This window comes from Elaeis guineensis, chromosome 1, assembly GCF_000442705.2.
Source record: "Elaeis guineensis isolate ETL-2024a chromosome 1, EG11, whole genome shotgun sequence".
NCBI classification, from domain to species: Eukaryota; Viridiplantae; Streptophyta; class Magnoliopsida; order Arecales; family Arecaceae; genus Elaeis; species Elaeis guineensis.
Window position 1 is genome coordinate 169513277 of NC_025993.2, and position 24182 is coordinate 169537458.

A 24182-nucleotide genomic window follows, 5' to 3' on the forward strand; every position below is an offset into this window, starting at 1 on the left:
TAAAAAACTTGAAAGTCTAGACCCCCTTCCCTTGCAAAACTTGGTATGTCCGGAGGGCTTCCTTGTAGGTTCGCATTTTGCAGGCTTAACTAGCTTAACATCCAAGTTTTTTGGGTAAGAAAAGAGGGGAATGGAATTCCAAGAAATAACAATGTCCGTTGCAGCAAAAGACTTCCAACCCCTAGAGAAATACAAAAGAGAAACTGAAGCAACAAACCAAAAATAACATACCAGGTGTTGCGGCCAATCCCCTCATCGTCCGATCGTCGGGATCGCGCACCTGCAAGAAAAGTCCTCACTGACCGGAGATGCCTCCGGCGGAGACCCTCCGACAGTCAAGTCAGAGAGGATACTAGGCAACAGTGAAAAATCCGGAGCTCAGCCATAGAGAGAGAGCTTGTCGAGAGCTTAAAAATGCTTACTAAAACTGTTGCCTTACTCCGTTTTATAGTAGAATGCGGTATGGTCCCACCATTAATGGTGCAGATAACTGGGGAGTTGTCAAATCGCCGGAGGCTGTCAAATCGACGTAGGTTGTCAGGTCATCAGAATTAACCCATGTCCTTGGCAGGATAATGCCCCAGGGCCGTCGCACAGCATGTCCTTGACAGGACAACAGCCCATAGCGGTTGTACGGTGTTTGAGCGGGCTGGCTGACTATATGTCGGTATTCGGCTGTTGGGACGTCGGGTGACGACTCGAAAACACCGTCGGCTGATCTGGTGCCTTGTGGAAGTCGGACGTCGGCCGCCACCCCCGACAGTGAGTCAGTGATAGGGGTTCGGCCGTTCGGCTGGATAATGTCGGCAGTCATTGCCGTCAGTCATTGTCAGAGTCATCCGTCTGTCCGATGGGTAGAGTCGGACGTCGGTCGGGTCAGTCCGAGGATAAGTCGGCGTACAGGAGTCAGTCGGTATATCCCAACAGTTGCCCCCCCATTCCTGAGTCCGATGTCGTGTTGGCCCGCGTTAACACGTTGGCTATGGCCTCGGGCGAAAGGAGTGATTTTTCATCACGTCATGCTCCGACTCTGACGACCATACCAATGGACGATCCGGTATCAGATGTCTCATTGGGAACGCAAACCGCCGTCTCATTGGGAACGCAAATCGCCGTCGGTTAATTAATTCCAAGATGCGGTTTTTTTACCATGCGTTAGGGGGCTATTGGGCCGGAACCGTTCACGCGGATGGAAGCGACGTGGCTCGATCTGGGGCAGGTGCGTTGAACCATCGGACCGAGGAGGGGCCCAGGTGCTGCCACGTGTCGACATCTGAAAAACCCTCATTTGGCACGCTTTCATCTCGACCGTCGAGGGGCCTTATATATATGCGGCCACTTACATGTAAAACTTCACTTTTTACTGCCCTATTTCTGACGCTGAGGCCTTGTCGAGTTGTCTCCCAGTTTCAGGTAGTTATTTCCGTCCTTCTTCTTTGGAAGTTCTTCTCGAAGTTTTTTCATTCTTGTCTCCTTGCATCCTTGGCATTTTCCTTTTTGTTCTCTTTTCTTGGGGCTAGCGTTATGGCTAGAACCTCTCCTCGAGGAAGTCAGTCGAGGAACCCGACCGAGGATTCCCGATCGACCCTGGAGGTGAAGGCTTCTTCACTTTCAGAGCCGAACGTCGAACGGCTCAGGGAGCAGTATGGTATCCTGGAGCAGTTCGAACTCTTCGCCCCTGGGGCTGAGGGTCGGGTTAACAACCCACCTCCGGGCCAGGTGGCCTTTTATATCGAGGACCTTCGGGCAGGTCTTCGCTTTCCGATTTCGGAGTTCGTCCGGAATGTCTTGGATTATTACGGGCTTTGCCCGGCGTAATTGGTGCCGAACTCAATCCGATTAATAATCAGCTTCGTCTTGTTGTGTCGGCTCTTGTCGACCTTTTCCCGCATCTCTCTCTTCCGGACGTTCTTTGTCCTCCGACCCCATCCAAAAGCCCAAGGGTGGTGGTTCTTCAATCTCCGAAAGGATCTTTCGTTCATTACCGATCTTCCATCATCGATCCACGGATGGAAGAACCAATTTTTCTTTGCTTCTTCTTCGTTATTTTGAGGGTTTCCTTCTCGCTGGGGCGACCCTCGAACTCAGCCGAATGAAAACAGTCGGGTGGAGGCTGGAGACCGAGAGGATTTTCATCGACTGAAGGATGTGTCGGTGCCGAAGCAGAGAGAGCTCGTCACCGAGCAAGCTCTGTATGACGCCGACCTGAGTTCGGTTCTCCGCTTAGGTACAGTTCGGTCTGTCGGTCGTCTTTTGGCTTTTTCATCCGTCTTCAGACTTGTGCTAACTTTTCGTTGAAATTGCAGGCATGCCGTCGAGAGTAAGACTGACAAATGCTGACATTTGGCAGCATGCGGCGAGAAAAAGACCGACGTTCGGGGCCAGACCTTCGCAACCCCCCAAGAGACCCCAGACATCATCCCCGACCGTCGTTGCGAGGGCGGCCGCACAGCCCGACACCGAACGATCGTTGGGTTTCGAACCGGTCATCGCCTTATCGGCGTCGGTGGTGCCACCCGAGGCGCTGTTCGAGGAAGGGGCGGCAGAGGGGGCAGCCAAAGGAGTATCGGTGCCCCCGCCTGTGGAGGAGGTTCGGGTCGAAGCACGTGAGCCCGAACGTCCTGCGGCGGCTCCCGTCGCACCCTCGGGAGGAACTCAGTCGAGTTCAAGTTTTCCGTCCTTCTCCAATCTTCGGGCCTGGGCGACGATCGAGGGAAGGCTCCGATGGCACCGATGGACGACACAAGGTCGGCGGACCGCATCGCGTCGTCCGACGTTCATGTTCCCGAGGGAGCGTCGGCCCTGGCCAACCACAATTTGGCCTGGAGGTTGTGTCAGGCAACCAATCTCCCGACCGACCGGGAGCTCTTGAAGAGTCGGTCGGTGACCAAGATGCTCTCTTCTTTTTACCCGACCATGATCCAAGTGAGCTCTTCTTCTTTTTCTTTCTTCTTCATTATTATTTTCCTGACGACCGGCCTTCTACTTGCAGCTGATCTACAATATGTCCGAGCTGGAGGCTGGGTACCAGAGGTTCGGCGATGTCCGGGCAGCCTGGAAGGATAGGGCCGAGACCGTCGAATCCGAGAAGGCGACGCTGGTGGAATAGCTAAAGCTGTCGGTCGATCGTGAGGTCAGGCTCGAGGAGGAGATTTTCTGACTCACCGACGACCTGGCTGCCTCGGAGGCCGAGCTTCAGTCGGCCCACGAGCAGGTTCAGCGCAAGATCCGTTCTGTTTACCGACTGCGGTGTGAGCGGGACGGCTGCATTACAGAGCTCGAGGCCGAGCGCGAATAACTTCGAGTTAGCCTGGAGAATCTGGCTAAGGTTGAGAAGAATCTGTCCTCCACCCAAGCCGACGCTGACATAGCGAAAGTCGAGGCGGAGTCGGCTAAAGAGGCACTGAGCCGGGCGGTGGAGGACTTCCGTGGCTCGGACGAGTACCAGGAGGAGCTTCTCGAGAGCGGCTTCGCCTCCTACCGAGTGGGGTACGAAGAGCCTGGGATGCGATTCAGAGTCTGCACTCGAAGCTCGACCTGAGCAGCGTCGTCCCTCCGGGGTCGGAGGACCAAGCCGCATAAGGGGATGCCGACCCTGTGCCGGAGGAGCCGACGACTGCGGAGGAGGCCGACCCTGGGCCGATGGAACGAGCTGCCGAAGGTGAGGTGGCTCCAACCTCCGATCCCACTCCGACCCGAGCGGGTACACCGGTTGCTTTCGAACTATTTTCGGTGCAGAAAGCCGATTCCGATGAATAGTCAGAGTGTCTGCTCCATTGTTTTTGTATTCTTTTATTTTTGTTTCGCCTTTGATACTTGTAATCGGACTTCGGTCCAATTTTGTAAGTCTAATTTCAACTAAATAAAATCAAAGATTTTTCAAACTTTTTTCCGCATGTGGTTCAAAGTGTATGGCTTGCCGAGCCATCCCCGAGAGTATAGGTCGTAGCTCCGACATATCTCGTTAGGACGTCCGGTAGGATCCAGCATAGCCGATCAAAGTAGTCAGTGGCATGCGCCATGCTAAGGGCAGAGCAAGCCTCGATCGCAGGCCAGCATCCTGACGTCGTACAGGTTGCATAGGATCCGATGGTCGAAAGTCATCCCGACTCTACGTCGAGCGTCCGTCGCTCGGACCTTGGTCGGACGTGCACATCGGGTTGGGTGTCGGCCAATCCCTGAACGTAGCTTGTCGACACGATCATCCCGTAGAATTTGATAGTCGAGTGGTGTCCGATGTATTCAGATAGGATAACGATGGCAAGTCAAATATCCGTTGTCCGGCCCTTGGTCAGGCGTGCACGTCGGGTCGGGTGTTGGTCAATCTCCGAACGTTGCTTGTCGATACGATCATTCCGTAGAATCTGATAGTTGAGTGGTGTCCGATGTATTCGGATAGGATAACGATGGCAAGTTGAATATCCGTTGTCCGGCCCTTGGTCGGGCATGCACATCGAGTCGGGTGTCGGTCAATCCCTGAACGTAGCTTGTCGACACGATCATCCCATAGAATCTGATAGTCGAGTGGTGTCCGACGTATTCGGATAGGATAACGATGGCAAGTCGAATATCCATTGTCCGGCCCTTGGTCGGGCGTAGTATGTCGACACGATCATCCCGTAGAGTCTAATAGTCGAGTGGTGTCCGACGTATTCGGATAGGATAACGATGGCAAGTCGAATATCCGTTGTCCGGCCTTTGGTCGGGTGTAGTATGTCAACATGATCATCCCGTAGAGTCTGATAGTCGAGTAGTATCCGACGTATTCGGATAGGATAACGATGACAAGTCGAATATCCATTGTCCGGCCCTTGATCGGGCGTAACACGTCGGAACGTATGATAAACGGTGGCAAGCCGAATATCCTTCGACCAGTCGTGACCAAGTCGGTATGTCGCGAGTGCGACCGTGATCATCTTGACATTTTGTCCTTCTTAGTCGAAGCTAAGTCGGCAAGTTAGCCAACCACATTGATCGAGAGTCGACTGTGGAAGGAGTACGGCTTCAACTTAGAAATGTTTCATCGCCAGTGCCGGCCTTCCGTTAGTGTAGACAGAACGGTTCTCGTAAGAGTCCGATGCGTCGTCGACGATCGAGCCGTAGTTTCGGCGATCGCGCCGTAGGTCTCCGATGGAATCGACAGTATTTTCTCCGATCGAGGCCCTTTGCCTTCAGAGGTGGGGTCCGTCGTAGATATTCCGCTCCTTCAATCTCCATCAAGATCTGCACACGAGGAGCAGAGAGAGGGGTGTAGAAGTCATACATACGATGCGTCGGTCTCGGACTCCGCCATCGGGACGAGACCTGTTTATCGATCGGGGGGCCTACTGGGTTCAGCAGGGATCCGATTTTTCTTCCGCTTCTCCTTCTGGCTCGCGCTCTCGGTCAGGCGCCGGTCGGAAGCTCCTTCGTCCGCGTGCATGTATTTGTACGCACGCTCCAGCAATTCGGCATACATCCGAGGAAGGGTCTTGTCCAAGGAATATGTGAATCGGGACCCCCTAGCCCCCTCTTCATAGTCGAGATAGCCATGTCTTCGTTGAGGTCCCGAACCTCAAGTGTGGCCGCGTTGAATCGGACCACAAAGTATCGGAGTGTCTTATTTTTTTCCTGCTTGAGGGAGAAAAGACTGTCTGAGGTTCGTGGTGGTTTTCGGCTGGTGCTGAAATGGGTCACGAAAGAATGCTCGAGCTGCGCGAAGGAATGAATACCCCCTGAGCAGAGGTCGGAGTACCAGGTCCTGGTAGCTTTACGAAGTGTGGCGGGGAAGCCGATGCAAAGGAGGGCATCGGTTGCCCCTTGAATTGTCATAAGAGCCTTGTAGCTCTCCAGATGGTCAACTGGATCGATGGAGCCATCGTAAGGCTCCACATGAGGCATCTTGAACCGACTAGGGATCGATTCGTCGAGGATAAGTTGGGAGAGAGATTGGGTGGTCCAGAAGTTGACGTCGTTCAAAGACTTCTGACCATTCACCTGGAGCTGGGCAAGCCGACGGTTGATTTCTTCGAACTTACGTTCGTAGTCGTCCAACCGTCGGTGTTGAGAAATTTTAGAGGTTGAACCTCCCGACGAATTTGAGAGTGAGGCGGATGGTGTCCGCGGCCGCTTCTCCTTCCTCGCTCGCTCCAGCTGGGAAGGGAGGGACGCCGAGACAGGCGTGTGTCACGCTGTGGCCATCTCCCCCCTTCTCGGTGGGAGTGCCGAGACGGCCGCTCTTGAGGAGGAGACGGAAGCTGACGTGGGCGTCAGCGGCTGCTTCTGGATGGCATAGGGTGTGCCGCCTGTTGTTCCACCGGCGGTTGCGGCAACTGAGCCGGTTGTTGCTGGAGGTTTTTGACCGCGTCCGTCAGAACGGTCATTTGCCGCACGATCGTCGCGATCTGTGCCTCCGCGGTCACCACCGGGTGTGGAGAGCTGGGTTCCGCCATAGAGGGTAAAGGAGTGGCCTCTTCCCGGTGGGAAGAGTGCCTCGCCGACCCGATGGCTCTCGATCGCTGAGCCTTGATTTTTGTCATCTCGAGAGATTTTTCAAGCTCTATGGGGCTCGCTGTCTTACCTCTGTCGAGCCCCCCTTCCTGGTGTGCCAAATCTGTTGCGGCCAATCTCTTCGTCGCCCGATCGCCGGGGTCGCGCACCTGCAAGGAAAGTCCTCACTGACCGGAGATGCCTTCGGTGAGGACCCTCCGACGGTCAAATCAGAGAGGAGACTAGACAACAGTGAAAAAATCAGGGGCTCAGCCATAGAGAGAGAGAGAGCTTGTCGAGAGCTTAAAAATGCTTACCAAAACTGTTGCCTTACCCCGTTTTATAGTAGAATGCGGTATGGTCCCGCCATTAATGGTGCAGACAACTGGGGAGTTGTCAAATCGTCGGGAGCTGTCAAATCGGTGTGGGTTGTCAGGTCATCAGGATTAACCTATGTCCTTGGCAGGACAATGCCCCAGGGCGGTCGCACAGCATGTCCTTGACAGGATAACAGCCCATAGCAGTTGTACGGCATTTGAGCGGACTGGCCGATTATATGTCGGTATTCGGCTGCTGGGACGTCGGGTGACAATTCGAAAACACCATTGGCTGATCTGGTGCCTTGTGGAAGTCGGACGTCGGCCGCCATCTCCGATAGTGAGTCGGTAATATGGGTTCGGCTGGATATTGTCGGCAGTCATTGCCGTCAGTCATTGTCGGAGTCGTCCGTCTGTCCGGTGGGTAGAGTCGGGCGTCGGTCGGACCAGTCTGAGAATAAGTCGGCGTACAGGGGTTAGTCGGTATATCCCAACATCAGGACAAACCCAAAGGTGAAAGAAAGGAAGTACAAGGATAACAGAAGACAACAAAGTCACGCATAAGAAACAAAGAAGACCAAATCCAAAGATAACATAGAAAGAAGGTAAGACAAATGAACAACGGACGGACATAAGAAACGTTAGAAAGCTCTCTGTATTCTGATGTCATGTGCTCCCAAACAGCATAGCGATAGCCATTGTGTTGAGAAACGGCATAGGGCGAGAGATTTTATTAAAGTCGAGCAGCATATCAGGGCGAGAGATTGTATTGAAGCTTAACATTGAAGTTTGCTTAGCTTGTTTGCTGCAGCTGTTCTCCATGTCCATGTTGTGGCCCCAAAAGTCTGACATGTTCTAGGTTCCAGATAAGCCGTTGGCTTCAAACTTTATAGCAAAACCATGCTGCAACCCTCCTGAACTTTCTTTAAAATAATAATCATTTATGCATTTATAGAAGTTGAAGATCATAATCAATTCAATAGATTAAGGCTTCCAATCTCTGATTATATTTGAGATAAATAGGTATGTTATTTGATGAATTGAGGCCATTTCAATCAGCTTGCAATTGCCAATGACAGCTGGAAATTGAAGGTTCAGACTGAATGCCAACATTATATGTGTAAAGTTGAAAAAGCCATCTAGTTTTTATGTGCAGGAAAGAGAATTGATCCAATAAGATGATTGAGAGGTAATCAAATGGCCAGCCTTTTCTTTTCTTCTCCAATAAGATGTTTGATATTTGTATAGATTTAGGATGCAGATATTATCTAGGCCACATCAGTTTTCCATTCGAGGGACAGAATAGAATCAATAAACTGCTAATCTATTTTTAATCAAAATTGGTTGCATTTGGGGTCAGGTTCCTCTTGCTATGGCCAACTTGCATTTATTTATGGCTGCGTTGCAGATGTTAGTAAAAAGACCAGAGCAGTATAACTGTATTCTTTCCCTGTGAGTAGTTCTAGATCAGTCTTTATTACATTAAATTATGAGGTTAGTGCAAACAATCTCTTGGTGGACGTTGGTTTCGCTCTATATTAAGGAACTGTACATTTGTACTAATTTGTTGCTGATGGCTTGTTGTTGTATTAAGAGTTGCAAGCAATTAGCAATTAATCATCCATCGTTGTTGTAGCAAGACGTCAATAAACAAAAAATCGAAGAGACAAAAAACAATGCAAATACATAGGATTTACGTGGAAAACCCTTAAATCAAGAGAAAAACCACAGTCGGAGAAGAAAGAAAATTTTCACTATCTTGAATCGTTGAGATTACAGAGTACAAGAGAAAAAAAAATCCTAGAAAAATACTCATATCTCTAAGACAACATATCTCACCAAAACAGATACATCAAAATATAATCAAAATCGGATTAGGTCCATACTGCGAGGGTTCCGCCCTAGCACTTCCGGATTCTAGTCGAAGTGCTACATCAAAAGGGTAACGGTATTGGGCCATATTATCTCTATGGCCAGTGCTAATCTAAGTACAAAATGTCTCTACAATTATAAAGATGAAGTTGGTTCAACCGACCAATTGGATTTTTTCACATTGAGCAAGTCACTAGGGCATCTAACAAAATATATCAGCAAATCAAATCTCATTATTATGGTGTAAGAAATTACAGTGATTTTGTAGTTATAAGAGATTATTATCAGGTTTTATATAAATTTTTTATTTTTTTTGGTCTAAAATAGTTGGCGATGCTTATAAGCGTTGAAAAACATCCTTTAGTTTCCACAGTTGTCAACGTTTATAAGCATCATTGAACCATGGTTCTAAGGGATTAAACAGCACTTATAAGCATCATTAACTTTAATATTTTGCGACGCTTATAACCATCATTAAATTTAACACTTGCAATGCTTATAAGCGTCGTTGTCTTGCGATGGTGGAATTTCTACGTCTTCATAATGGACGCGCACACGATGTATTTGGAAGTGTTGTGGAACCATTTAGCAATACTTATTAACGTTGGTAAAGGCCAAGAAAAGCATCAGCAATTTTTCATTTTTCTGTAGTGCAATGAACTAGCTTGCCAATTTCGGCTCCTCAAAACTATCTTTCTACACTAGAAAGTCCCGAGTAAAACCAGAATTATAACTTGGTGGCCTACTTTGTTTTATTCTTCATTTTTAAGTTGATTAGCAACTAAGGCTCCATTTAATTGCTGACTGAAAAATTGGGGATAGCAATCTTTATTCTTGACTGTTCCTCCAAGATTCTTTATCTGGAGGATAAATTCAATTTCTGCTTGTCGGCGACATGCAGTATTCCGCGCAGTGATTGCAGGACAAATCTAACTGTTGTTTGGTTGCATGTGCTGAGATAAGGAAATCTATGGTCTGTTTTTGTACTACTGGACAAGATTGGTCCCTGCCACTTCTTGAATATCTGTGTGTACATAAAGCAAGTTACCATGAGACCCAATCCACATGAGATGGTAAGGTATCAGGCCATTGCCCCAAACCAAGTCAAGAAGAAAGGGACCAACATGAGAGCATCATGGCATGAGTTTATGGGCTCAAACCGAGAGAAGGAAGAAGATGTCAAAGGGAGGCTTCCATGTGGATCGAGTCACCTTGACCTTGTTGGTTGCCCAAATCTACTGGATCCGACAACTGAAGCTTGTTGCTGGAACTCAATTGAGTCCTGATCTAGGCTTGGACGCTGATCTGGAGCACTCCGGGATGGCCGACTAACTCTCTGGCACGATTGAATGTGGTGGAGTGGACTGGTGGTAAAGGGCGAAAGGAGGGCCAGAAATGTTATTTCGGAATTGGGAGAGAAAACTTAGTTAAAATTATTTGGGAATCGGAAAATAAATAATGTACTGCATGGAATCATCAATGCGGATCCGTGATTTCCGCGGCGAACCATCTCTTCCGCGTCAAGATCAAGGTTAGAAGGACCAAAATGCACACGTGGGTCGTAACGGACGGCGGATCCTCCGATTGCATCATCGCATGCCAAGTCCTCTTCGAAACTCTTTCATGTCGCTTCACAGTTCGTACCAACTCCATCTCAAAAAAAGGAAGAGGGGATGCCCGATCCTTCCGGGTGTGTGGGGGAGTAACAAAATTTCTTGTTTTAGCAAATTGGGGAATGTAAAATATAAAATAGAGAAGAGAGAGATCCTGACTAGGAGAGTGAGATCGCAGTTCCGTCTTCTTCGTCTTCGTTTCTATCTCAGACCTCTCCTTCTCGTCCGCTCTCTCTCTCTGTTCCCATGGAGATCCCTCGATTGCGGGCTCGCCTCCTATGGATCGCAGTGGTGCTCTTGCTCTACGCCATCCGGGTGGATTGCTTCTACCTCCCCGGCGTCGCCCCCGCGGACTTCCGCAAGGTAAGGCAGCCTCGCTTGTTGGTTTCAACCCCAGCTTCTTCATAATTTCGTTTGTAGTAGGGTGTTTCTGTTCTCATTTATTCGAGCCGTTTTGATCTTTTAGATCCGGTTTCACCGATTCCCATCGTTGTTGGGATCTGTTTGTGAAGCTATAGGGATTTCGTAATATCGGGCATGCAGTCTAATTCGTTTCTATTTGGTAAAGGCTGGGTTTGTTGTCTGCTTTGATTGGATTCCTGCTTCGGTTCTTTCCTTTGGAAATTCGTATTGAAAAATTTCTTGATTTGGCATTTACGGTGGAAATGTCGATTATTCTCATTATTTATTTGAACCTTTCAGGATTTCTCAGTGACCGTATGAATGTGTAAGTTTTTATCATTTGTATTCTCCTATTTATTGCTCCATTGATGGTTAAACAATCCATATTCCCAAGCTGCTCCTGTCTGGAGCAATTAATGTCACGCCCCAAACCCATGCACCTGAGTTGGGCACATGACACGACCACACAATCCTAGAGCAGCACTCTGAGGATCATGTAAGGCCTAAATAATTTAACACTTCAAAATTTAAATAACCAAGTAAATACCAAATAAATCAACTGAGTCACAACTTCAAATCAAATATAAACTTTGTTCAATACAAATATTCAAATGTTCATTGGTATCAGTAAATTTAAACTAACTAAACTACTAAAGGCTTCAGTTCTTATTTGCTCTCGTCCAAACCATCCAAACTAAGTATCCTGTGAGTCTGAAAAAAAATAAGAAGAAAATATGAGCTTCTCTAACTCAGCAAGAATCACTGCACATGTACATCAAGCCAATAGATAAAAGTAATATTTCTGAAATCAATACAATTTGTGAAGACTCATATGTATATAATAACTGAAATATTATCATAAATATGCATTTAATAATATGGATCATCACATATCATCAAGTAAAATCTTCACTCATTATTGAATTACATGTTATATGTTTCATCTTTTCACATCTTCAATTGACAATCTTTTATCCCTTTTTGGCTTTGGACTAACCAGGATCATGCGACGATCTTTTATTCGGATCGATTTCTGTGATCTTCCTTGGATCGAACTATTTATGATCTTTCTCGTATCAAAGTGGCCATGATCTTTCTCGGATCAAATCATTCATGATCTTTCTCGGATCAAATTATTCATGATCTTTCTCGGATCAAATTCTTCCACACATAAGTCTGTGGAGGCTGTCCCAGGCATAAGCTCCTGATTGGCTATTCCACATGACAAGATCAATCCAAACCATTTTTTTTTCTTTTTATTTTTTTTTCATGGACGTATAATATTAATCAATTCAAATTTTGCAGTGTACTCAAAAACAAACATGTCATAACTATATAATCATGCCATCATATGCATTGGTAAAAACATATTCATGCTCGCAATCACATAAATAAATAACAGTGTTTCACATATGATAAATTCATCGATCTCAAATCCAACGATACAAAACTAACAGTAAAATAGTATATACATGTGATGATGATCATGTATAATGATTCTTACCTCGATCAATCATAAAGCAAATTCACAGCCTTATAGTCTGAAAATCAAAACCCTACTTGTTGTTCCCCTGGTCGTTGGACTGTTCTCCTATCAAATAAATCAATTTAACCAAATAAATTTTTAAAAAAAATATTTATTGAGGTTTATCGAAACTCTTACCTATGTCCTCCTTTTTTTTATTATTATTTTTATTTATTTATTATATATATATATTTATATATATATAATTTAATTTTTTATTTAGAGAAGAGAGAAGAGGCTTCTTCTCCTCTTCCCCACGATCAAAAACAGGAGACCCGAGCTCTTTCCGAGCGCCTCCCCCTCATCTGGCCAGGTAGGCCATCTCCGGCCACCCTCCCCGGCAACCTCAACGACGGCGAGGCTACCGTCTCAGTGGCAGCCCCACCCCTCCTTGCTGCCGGCGGCGGAAGGAGAGAACAACATAAACAAGGGTGTCTCTGTTTGAGCCCGAACCGGCATCTCGCCGGCTTTCAAGCACACCGATGGCCGGAGGATCGATTCAAAAAGAATAGAAAAGGAACGTACCTTGTTCCGACGGCCAAAAATAGCTCCGGCGGTCCTTCTCTTCCGATCAACCGCTCAGATGCTTCCTTTGAGAAAAACCCATAAATCCCTCAAATTTCTTCAAAATTTTTGTTGAAAGATCCTAAAGGAGGAAGGGGGGTCTTTATAGTGAAGGTTTTCTACCCTAGCCGGACTCTTCGAGTCCGATTTCGTCAGAAACGGGAAGGAAGAAGACTCCGATTAGGAGTCTTCCTCCTTTTGTAAATTTTTTTTTTGTTGGGCCGTCAAAAGTTTACAGGCCCAAAACCTGGGCCATTACAATGTCCCCTCCTTAAAATAATTTCGTCCTCGAAATTTACATACCTGAGTTTTCAAAGAGTTGTGGATACTTGATCTTCATTTCTGTCTCGAGTTTCCATGTAGCCTCTCTCTCGCTATGATTGCTCCATTGGATCTTCACATAAGGAATACTTCGATGCCATAACACCTGATCCTTCTTGTCAACAATCCGTACTGGATATTCTTCATAAGTCAGATCCTTCTGAAGATACAAAGGTTCATAACTCACCACATGACTTGGATCTGGAATATACTTTCTCAACATTGATACATGAAACACATTATGTACACCAGATAAAGCCGACGGTAATGCTAACCGATATGTAACCTCTCCAATCCTGTCTAAAATTTCAAAAGGGCCAATATACTTTGGACTCAACTTACCACGAACTTCAAATCTCATTACACCTTTAGTGGGAGAAACTCTCAGAAAAATATGATCGCCTACCTGAAATTCCAGCTCCCTTCTTCTATTATCAACATAACTCTTTTGACTGCTCTGAGCTGTACGAAGCCGTTCCTGGATCATGTGTACTTTTTCCACTGTCTGTTGCACTATTTCTGATCCCAACAGTTTTCTTTCTCCCACATCCCAACAAATGGGCGATCTACACTTCCTTCCATATAATGCCTCGAAAGGAGCCATCTGAATGCTTGCTTGGTAACTATTATTATAAGCGAACTCAACCAATGATAAGTGATTATCTCATACTCTGCCCAAGTCCATGACACAAGCCCTTAACATATCCTCTAAGATCTGTATGGCTCGTTCTGATTGTCCGTCAGTTTGAGGATGAAAAGCTGTACTGAAATTTAACTTGGTACCAAGAGCTTTATGAAGGCTCTTCCAAAATTGAGAAACAAATCTACTATCTCGATCTGACACAATAGTAACTGGTACTCCATGCAGTCGTACTATCTGCTCTATATACAAGCCTGCCAATCTTTCTAAGGAAAGACCAATTCGAAAAGGTAAGAAATGCACTGATTTCGTCAATCGATCAACAATTACCCATATAGCATTATTATTCCGAAGTGTTTTAGATAGCCCAGTCACAAAATCCATAGTAATATGCTCCCATTTCCACTGAGGAATAAGAAGAGACTGCAATGGTCCTGCTGGTCTTTGATGTTCGGCTTTTACTTGTTGACATACCAAATATTAGGCTACAAATTGTGCAATATCCCTTTTCATACCAGACCACCAAAAATTTTCTTTCAAATTTTGATACATTTTTGTGCTTCCAGGATGCATGGTGTAAGCCGAACAGTGAGCCTCCTCCAGGATCTCGTCCCTTAATCCTGGAACTTTGGGAACACATAGTCTGTTATGAAACCTCAATGACCCATCCTCATGTGTCAAAAATTTTGTCTGTATACCGGATTCTACTGCTTCTATGACCTTTTGTAACTATGAATCCTCCTTTTGAGCTGCCTTAATCTTTTCAATCAAAGTAGGCTGTAGTACAAGATTTGCAAGTTGAACTTGAGAATCATGTAGTCGTATTTCAATTCCTGATTTTTTCAAATCTAGCAATATAGACTTTTGTGAGGTGATTAGAGCAGCCAAATCACCAGAAAATTTTCTACTTAGAGCATCGGCTACAACATTCGCCTTCCCGGGATGATAATTTATTGTCAAGTCATAGTCCTTCAATAGTTCCAACCACCTTCTTTGTCTCAAATTTAACTCCTTCTGAGTAAAAATGTATTTTAAACTTTTATGATCCGTGAAAATCTCGCAATGCTCTCCATATAAATAATACCTCCATATTTTTAAAGTAAAAATCACAGCTGCTAATTCTAAATCATGAGTAGGATAATTTCGCTCATATGACTTCAATTGTCGAGAGGCATAAGCTATCACCTTTTCCTTTTGCATCAGAACACAACTGAGGCCTTTACGAAAAGCATCGCTATAGATAGTGAAACCTTCTGTTTCGGATGGAATGGTTAAGATTGGAACAGTCACTAATCATCTTTTTAATTCTTGAAAGCTTTGCTCGCATTCATCTGTCCATTCAAACTTTACTTGTTTCTGTGTTAGACGAGATAGAGGCATAGCAACACAAGAGAAACCTTCCACAAACCTTCGATAGTAGCCAGCCAATCCCAAAAAGCTACGTACCTCCGATACATTAGTAGGTCGGCTCCAGTCGACTACTGCCTCCACTTTCCTTGGATCAACTGAAATACCATCCTTGGAGATGACATGCCTGAGGAAAGTAACACTGTTCATCCAAAATTCATATTATTGTAGCTTTGCATACAGCTTCTTTTTCCTCAGAGTTTGTAATACAATCCTCAAATGTTCTTCATGCTCGAGTGAGCTTTTCGAGTAAATCAAAATATCATCAATAAATATCACTACAAATCGATCCAAGTATGATACAAACACTCGATTCATAAGATCCATGAAGGCTGCCGGTGCATTGGTTAAACCAAAGGGCATGACTAAAAACTCATAATGCCCATATCTAGTCCGAAAGGTTGTTTTTGATATATCTCCAGACTGTATCTTCAACTGATGATAGCCAGAACGAAGATCAATTTTTTAGAAGACCTGTGCCCCTTGCAACTGATCAAATAAATCATCGATTCGTGGTAAAGAATATTTGTTTCGCACTGTTACCTTGTTTAATTCTCGATAGTCTATGCAAAGCCGAAGGCTACCATCTTTCTTCTTCACAAAAAGTACTGGAGCTCTCCAAGGTGACACACTAGGTCTAATGAATCCTTTGTCCAACAACTCTTGTAATTACTTTTGTAATTTCTTCAATTCTGCTGGAGCCATTCGATAAGAGGCTTTAGAAACTGAACTCGTACCAGAGATCAAGTCAATAGAAAACTCAATCTCTCGATCAGGAGGTAGTCCGGGCAGGTCATCTGGAAAAACATCAGAAAATTTCTTCACAATAGGAATACCTTGTAACCTGAGCTTATTATCTTGAGTGTCTAATACAGTGGCTAGAAATCCTTCACATCCTTTTCTAAGAAATTTCTGGGCACGGATAGCTGAGATGAACTTCTGGTGAAAGAAGGGTTTAGTACTCTTAAAACTACACTCTGACTGATCTGGAATTTGAAACATTATTGTCTTTTTGAAGCAATCAACTGTAGCATGATATGTTGCTAACCAATCCATCCCCAAGATTAGATCAAAGTCCTTCATCTCTAAGACTAATAAGTCTGCTTTCATCTCCCTATTTTCAATACTCAGTATACAATCTTTGCAAATTGAATTAACCAAGATCACCTCTCCACTTGGTGTGCAGACACAGAGATCATTTTCTAAAGGTGTAGGAGACATCTCATTGGTCTTCTTAATAAAACTAGTTGCTATAAAAGAGTGGGTAGCTCCAGGATCAAAGAGAGCATAGACATCGTTGGATGCTATTTTAATCATACCTGTCAGATATTCATTTATCATTCAGGGCTATATGTCCATATATATCTAAGCATATAATATTTTATGACATATATATAAAAGAACTTTAGGAGATCGGTTCAGTACCTGTCACCACTGAGTTAGAAGCATTAGCATCCTATTGTGTAAGTGCATAGACTCATCCTTGGATCTTTGATTTTTGTTGTCCCGCATCTTGTCTTTGTACATCTTGGGGTGCCCGATTTGCGGGGGTATTCTGATAATTTTGAGGCATCTGCTGACTCTGTACTCCTCCTCTACTGCGGCATACAATTACTTTATGACCATCTCGTCCATATTTGTAACATTGTCCCCTGGACCACGTACAATCTCGTCTAAAATGAGGTCCTCCACACCTATAATATATAATGCTCTCTTGAGGTTGTACTTTACCTTCAGTGGCAGTCTGGCTTGGTTTTGGGGTCTTTGGTTTGAAGGCTCTGCTACTTTGACCTTGAGAATCAATTGCTCGACCCCTTTTCTTCATATTTTTCTCTCTTGCTACTTGAGCATCATTAAGTCCTTTTTCTATTATTAAGCATTTGTTGACAACTTCCTTATAAGTGGGCAGCTCAAATACAGTCACTAATTGTTGGATTCTATCCCTTAATCCATTCTCAAATTTTCTGACTCGAACATTTTCCTCAACTATCAATGCAGGGGCATATCTCGATAATTCTTCAAATTTGGCTGCATATTGAGCAACTGTCATGTGGCCTTGTACCAGTCGATCGAACTCTCGAAATTTTTGGAGTCAGATACTTTGGGAAAAATACTTCTCATAGAAGACCTTTCTAAATTCTTTCCATGTAAAAGGTACATCATTTGGCCCCATCTTTCCAATTTCCATCTCCCACCAATCGGCTGCCTCACCTTGTAACATAAAGGTGGCAAAAGTGACCTTATCTTCAGCAGGACATCTCAAAGCATGGAAAACTTTCTCTATTGCTTTTAGCCAGCTTTCAGCTTCCATAGGATCTGAGGTCCCTGAGAATACCGGTGGTGCATACTTTTTGAAATCTAATAAATTGATTTGACATTCATACTGATTTTCAGCTCCTTGTTGCTGCTGGGACTGTCGCTCCTGAAACATTTGTTATATGATCTGCTGTTGTTGTCCTTACTGCACTTCTAATATCCTCCTCATATCTTCCCTTGCAGCCACTTGTTGTTGAACCAGTACTTGCATTAACTGAGCTGCAGTAACTTGTTCCCCAAATTGAATTTCAGGTTCTCCTAGAGTTTTTTTCCCAGGAGTGACCTCTGCAGGCTCAGTAGGATGTTCTTGTTGTGGTGCATCATCATCCGGTGAGGGTGGAGCATTTTCTTGTTGCATAGCTGGCTCCCAAGCATTAGAGCCATCCGCAAATCTGGTAGGTCTCTTATTTCGCCCACGCTCAGTCCCTCGTGCCATGTCAACCTACACAGTTTCACTTTAGTCAGGAAATTTAAGAAAAATATCTCATATTAGTCAATTTCCATCTAAAAGTTTACTCATATACTTTCTCTCTGAAATAGACCTTAGGATTCCTAAACCTAGGCTCTGATACCACTCTGACACGTCCCAAACCCAGCACCTGAGTTGGGCACGTGATACGACCACACAATCCTAGAGCAGCGCCCTGAGGATCATGTAAGGCCTAAATAATTTAACACTTCAAAATTTAAATAACCAAGTAAATATCAAATAAATCAATCGATTCACAACTTCAAATCAAATATAAACTTTGTTCAATACAAATATTCAAATATTCATTGGTATCAGAGAATTTAAACTAACTAAACTACTAAAGGCTTCAGTTCTTATTTGCTCTCGCCCAAACCATCCAAACTAAGCATCCTGTGAGTCTGAAAAAAAATAAGAAAGAAATATGAGCTTCTCCAGCTCAGTAAGAATCACTGCACATGTACATCAAGCCAGTAGATAAAAATAATATTTCTGAAATCAATATAATTTGTGAAGACTCATATGTATATAATAACTGAAATATTATCATAAATATGTATTTAATAATATGGATCATCACATATCATCAAGTAAAATCTTCACTCATTATTGAATTACATGTTATATGTTTCATCTTTTCACATCTTCAACTGACAATCTTTTATCCCTTTTTGGCTTTGGACTAACCATGATCATGCGACGATCTTTTATTCGGATCGATTTCTGTGATCTTCCTCGGATCGAACTATTTATGATCTTTCTCGGATCAAAGTGGCCATGATCTTTCTCAGATCAAATCATTCATGATCTTTCTCGGATCAAATTATTCATGATCTTTCTCGGATAAAATTCTTCCACACATAAGTCTGTGGAGGCTGTCCCAGACATAAGCTCCTGGCTGGCTATTCCACATGACAAGGTCAGTCCAAATCATATTTCTCTTTCTTTTTATTTTTATTTTTATTTTATTTTTTTGGACCGTCAAAAGTTTACAGGCCCAAAACCTGGGCCGTTACAATTAATATATTAATTTTTTTCTTCGTTCTCCTAACATTGTTTTATTTTTTATTTTGTTATTTTCTGCATTTACGTATCATATTTTCTTTTTTTCGATAATAGAGAAGAGAGATGCTATCCCCCTCCTGCTTCCCTGAGCCTTCTCTCATACTCAATCCCAGTGCACGCTGTGGTTGCACACGAACATACGTGGCTGCTAACTGATGCCCTAGTCGCTGTTATGTAGACAATCCAAATTTTGGGTTTTTACACATCAGACATTTGGTCGCTTCGGAATACGATTATTTAGTTGGACGTCGATTTTCACGTGGCATTATTTCGTTAGAATTGGATCATTTCCAGTATTTGCTTCCTTCAAAATTGTCCGCACATCAGATCTTGCCTTCCTCCCTCCTCTCAGTTGGCAAAATTCTGAAGTCAAGGGTACCCTGAGAAGTGCTGCTATTTGGTTGAATGAGAGATAATTGCTTGAAACTAATTGGACAGTCTCCATTCCTCGACCACCAGAAATGAACTTTCTTAAATTCATGGCAGGCCATCTAATTTCCAAAGTTTAGCTGGCTATGAAAATTCAAAGGTAGTTCATGGAAGGTTGATGCTCAAAATCAGCCATGAGTCCACCGAAAGACATGCTCAAACTTCAGTAAATTATAACTTAAACCATCGAGCAGGCACCATACAAATAAAAACAAGATTTGTTGATTAAGAATGACATTTCACTTTGAATATTGTCCATGGTCATGATACTGATAGGCTAGAATGCAACTGAAGTCACTTTTCACTGGGTATCCAGTAATATGATGGTTTTGTTCTTTACCTTTATTATATTGGCTGAGATCATGCAGTTACCTGTGTGACTTGTTCGGCTCACTTTTGACATATTTCCCCATATTATATTATTTATGTGAGTCCCCTGAGTTTTGGCTGCAGAAAGATCCGTTGCAGGTGAAGGTCAACAAGCTGACTTCTACAAAAACGCAGCTTCCATATTCGTACTATTCTCTACCCTACTGTCAGCCAAATTCCATTGTTGACAGTGCAGAAAATGTTGGAGAAGTTCTTCGTGGTGATCGTATAGAGAATTCTCTCTATGTGGTTAGATACCTCATTTGTTTGAGATTTTCAATTTATCAATTATTTAGTGCCTTCTTTAGAGATTTCCCTCACTAGATGTTTCCTTACCCAGTTTGAGATGCGGGAGCCCCAGATGTGTCGGATTGTGTGCAGGATAACGCTCAATGACAAAGATGTGAAGGACCTCAACGAAAAGATAGATGATGAGTACTGTGTCAACATGTGAGGCATCTACTGCTGACACAAATTGCTGTCATTAAAATGTGTTTGGCAACGGACAATCGTTTACCTAACAAAGCAAATTGCATGTTTCAGGATCCTTGACAACCTTCCACTGGTTGTTCCCATAAAAAGACGGGATCAGGACTCACCTACAGTTTATCAACATGGATTTTATGTTGGTGTCAAGGGACAATATACCGGGGTAAACACCGAATGTCAATAGTTATAGATGATGTCAATTTCGATAGCAGTCGATGATGCTAATGTAAAGAAACTTCATCTTGTGCAGAGCAAGGATGAAAAATACTTCATCCACAATCATTTATCATTTCTTGTCAACTATCACAAGGATGAGCAATTGGACGTTTCGAGGATAGTGGGGTTTGAGGTCAAGCCATTCAGGTTCGCTATAAATTTGATGACTTGACTGAACTTTTTATTGGATGTAAATCAATCCTTCATATATACATGCAAAAATGCATGAATAAATACATACAAATGCGCAACATATGTGAGTACGTCCTACGTACGAGCATAGTTATGTACATACATGCATCCTGCATGTGCCTGACCAGGTGTGTGTAACTTCTACCTCCTTTCTGGACTGGGAATGTACACATCATTCTATTTTCTCTTTGCAGTGTTAGACATGAATATGAAGGTGAATGGAATGGTAACAAGACACGCTTGAGCACCTGTGATCCTCACTCACAACGGACCGTTTCAAACTCTGACTACCCACAAGAGGTCGAAGCAAATAAAGAAATTATATTCACATATGATGTTGAGTTTAAGGTGTGTCTAACCGGCCGGGTGCTGTTTGTGGTATTATCGGTAGCTAGAACCAAGTTAGCATACGTACATAGGAGCATAAATTTATGATATCAAGGATAATTTGCTCATCTTTTCTTTTTCTCTCTTCCTTGCAGGAGAGTGATGTGAAGTGGGCATCTCGATGGGATACCTATCTTTTGATGGCGGATGACCAAATCCACTGGTTTTCTATAGTCAATTCACTGATGATCGTGCTCTTCCTCTCGGGCATGGTGGCCATGATCATGCTGCGGACACTTTATAGGGACATTTCCAAGTACAACCAGTTGGAAACTCAAGAAGAAGCCCAAGAGGAGACGGGATGGAAACTGGTCCATGCGGACGTCTTCAGGCCCCCAGCTAACTCAGACTTGCTGTGTGTGTATGTTGGATCAGGCGTCCAGTTATTTGGAATGCTACTCGTGACCATGATTTTTGCGGTCCTTGGCTTCCTTTCTCCATCAAACCGAGGTGCCCTCATGACGGCCATGCTTCTACTTTGGGTCTTCATGGGTTCGTTTGCTGGGTACTCCTCTGCCCATCTCTACAAGATGTTCAAGGGTACGGATTGGAAGAAAATTACTCTGAGTACAGCTTTTATGTTTCCTGCTGTCGTCTTTGCCATCTTCTTTGTCTTAAATTCCATCATCTGGGGAGAGAAGTCTTCGGGTGCTGTGCCCTTTACTACCATGTTTGCTCTTGTATTGCTTTGGTTTGGCATCTCGGTCCCTCTCGTTTTCCTGGGAAGTTATGTTGGGTTTAAGCAACCAGCTACGGAGGATCCCGTGAAAACAAACAAGATCCCAAGGCAAATACCTGAACAAGCTTGGTACATGAACCCAATCTTCTCGATATTAACAGGAGGCATTCTTCCGTTTGGAGCAGTATTTATCGAGCTCTTCTTTATTCTTACATCAATATGGCTACAGCAGTTCTACTACATATTTGGCTTCCTTTTTTTGGTGTTTCTCATCCTCATTGTCACTTGTGCCGAGATCACCATCGTTTTTTGCTATTTCCAGCTGTGCAGCGAGGACTACTTGTGGTGGTGGAGGTCCTATCTGACTGCAGGGTCTTCTGCACTCTACCTCTTTCTTTACTCAATTTTCTATTTCGTCACCAAGCTCGAGATCACAAAGCTGGTGTCTGCTATCTTGTACTTCGGCTACATGTTTATTGCTTCGTATAGTTTCTTTGTGCTCACGGGCACAATTGGTTTCTATGCATGCTTCTGGTTCACGAGGCTGATCTACTCATCAGTGAAGATTGACTGAACGCACAGATTGTTCAGATGGTTGGTTGCTGGCTTCTGCAAGGAAGCAAGGGTCACAATAACAGCAGGTTACGTATTGCTAAGTCTAGCATCTGGTTTCAGTTTTGTGTCCTGATAGCCTGTTCTCCAGTTCTGCCCCAAGATATGAATCAGTTTATTGCTCTGATTCAAGTTGCTAGCATGAGTAGCCATGAAATCTGAATTTAACTCTCCCGTACGTTGCAGATAGACAAGGAGGGTTCTAGTGTATGTTTCAAGGACTAAATTATGCCATTCATGTGGTATTTTGCACTCTTTTTGCCTCCAGTTCATAACTGAGCTGTATCTTGATATTGATCCATGGTGTGTAAGTATTTTTTTTTTTTTTTTTAAACTTAGATTGTTTAATGCATCAAGTGGTTCAGGGGGTTCGATTGTCCATCGTGATTTCCATGCACTTGTACAGTCCAGAAGATTTTCTGCAGAAAATACAATATAAAATCTAAATAAGCCTTCTGCTATTCCTTAACAATAATAAGCCCGTTTTCTTTGCGCGCGCTCCTGTGCGTCTTGTGCAGTCCGTCATGAATTCTCATAAAAAGGCAATATTCAAGAGGAGACGCTTTCCCATTGTTAGACTTAGATATATGCGTAATAATATCAGAAAGAGATTACTTATGTTTTATATTTATTTATATAATATATTATACTCATATAATTGATAAAATATACTATAAGTTTATATCCTACAATAATCATAATGATGTATTATATTGTACAAAATAATTATATATGTAAATAATATATAATTTCATGGACCGTATATAGATTACAAACCTGGTTATCTTGTGTTATATTATACAAATTAATATAATATAATATAAATATTTAATATATATTGTGATCGTTCTCAAGATCTGATGCCGGTGACCTAACCAAGGACTTGTGCTTAACACTTGTTTATTCATATATTGTAGAAGACTTCCCATTTGAGGAGGCTCTACGCCCAGTCTTGCAATGTGAAGCCTTTCATCTAGTATCACTTTCCTGCCCTCCTCTTAAATCTTCTTCTTCTTCTTCTTTTTATAGCATTCTTGATAAATGTACCTCTTAGTTCACCTTCTAAATTCAGTAAGCTAGAGGAATCGAAAGGTGATCAAATATCACAACAGTGTTTGTTCCGGCTGCATCACTTCTTGGTATTTGGGTAAGGTGGTAGGTGGGATGGGTATAGAACAGAAAGTAAGAATTGATATTTCTTAATCTTAAAAAAAAAGTGTTTATTAAATAATATAAATAACAACTGCTCCGGGATATTGACAAGCCAATTTTGCTTCCCTTTCAGGTCCCCATGCTCGTCCAGAGTATACCAGGAGCGTGCCAAACTGGACACTTCTCTTTGGCTTGCTACATCAGCCAAGGCACTAATTCAGTCCTATTCACTTTGTATTTTCCCTTCCCGTGGATAGCAAAACAGTAGTTTCCCACGAGGTACAAATGCAGTATAAAAACGCACTAACTATATTTGACGTTAATCTTATTTTCCTTTTAATAAACCCTTGAAGAAGCTTGCCACGTTGTCACCCATTTGAAAGCACGCATTTATTGCATCCATGCCTGGCACGAATACGTTCTTTGCTTTCAGTACATAAAATGCAAAAAAATATACATTACAACAGTATCATCATGCCAAATCTATAACAAATCAATAATATTTTTTATATTTCACCGATTACTGCATAGTTCATCAATTTTCATAAATTATATCTCATATTATCTCATATATTTCAGTCATTCTTATTGATTTATTACAACAGTAACATAGTACCATCGTTGCAGTGAATATTTTTTCATAAAATACAAATATTTACCATAAAATTGGCTTGCATA

General features: G+C 43.4%; 1 protein-coding gene across 1 annotated transcript; it reads left to right on the plus strand.

Annotated features, from left to right (window-relative positions):
• Positions 1–10324: 10324 nt before the first annotated feature.
• Positions 10325–22708, plus strand: LOC105060171 (transmembrane 9 superfamily member 8). Its single transcript, XM_010943779.3, has 7 exons — positions 10325–10633; positions 19862–20026; positions 20118–20227; positions 20321–20429; positions 20517–20629; positions 20869–21022; positions 21157–22708. The coding sequence occupies exons 1-7, from the start codon at positions 10517–10519 to the stop codon at positions 22312–22314; spliced, it is 1926 nt and encodes a 641-aa protein (XP_010942081.1). The 5' UTR covers positions 10325–10516; the 3' UTR covers positions 22315–22708.
• Positions 22709–24182: the final 1474 nt, after the last annotated feature.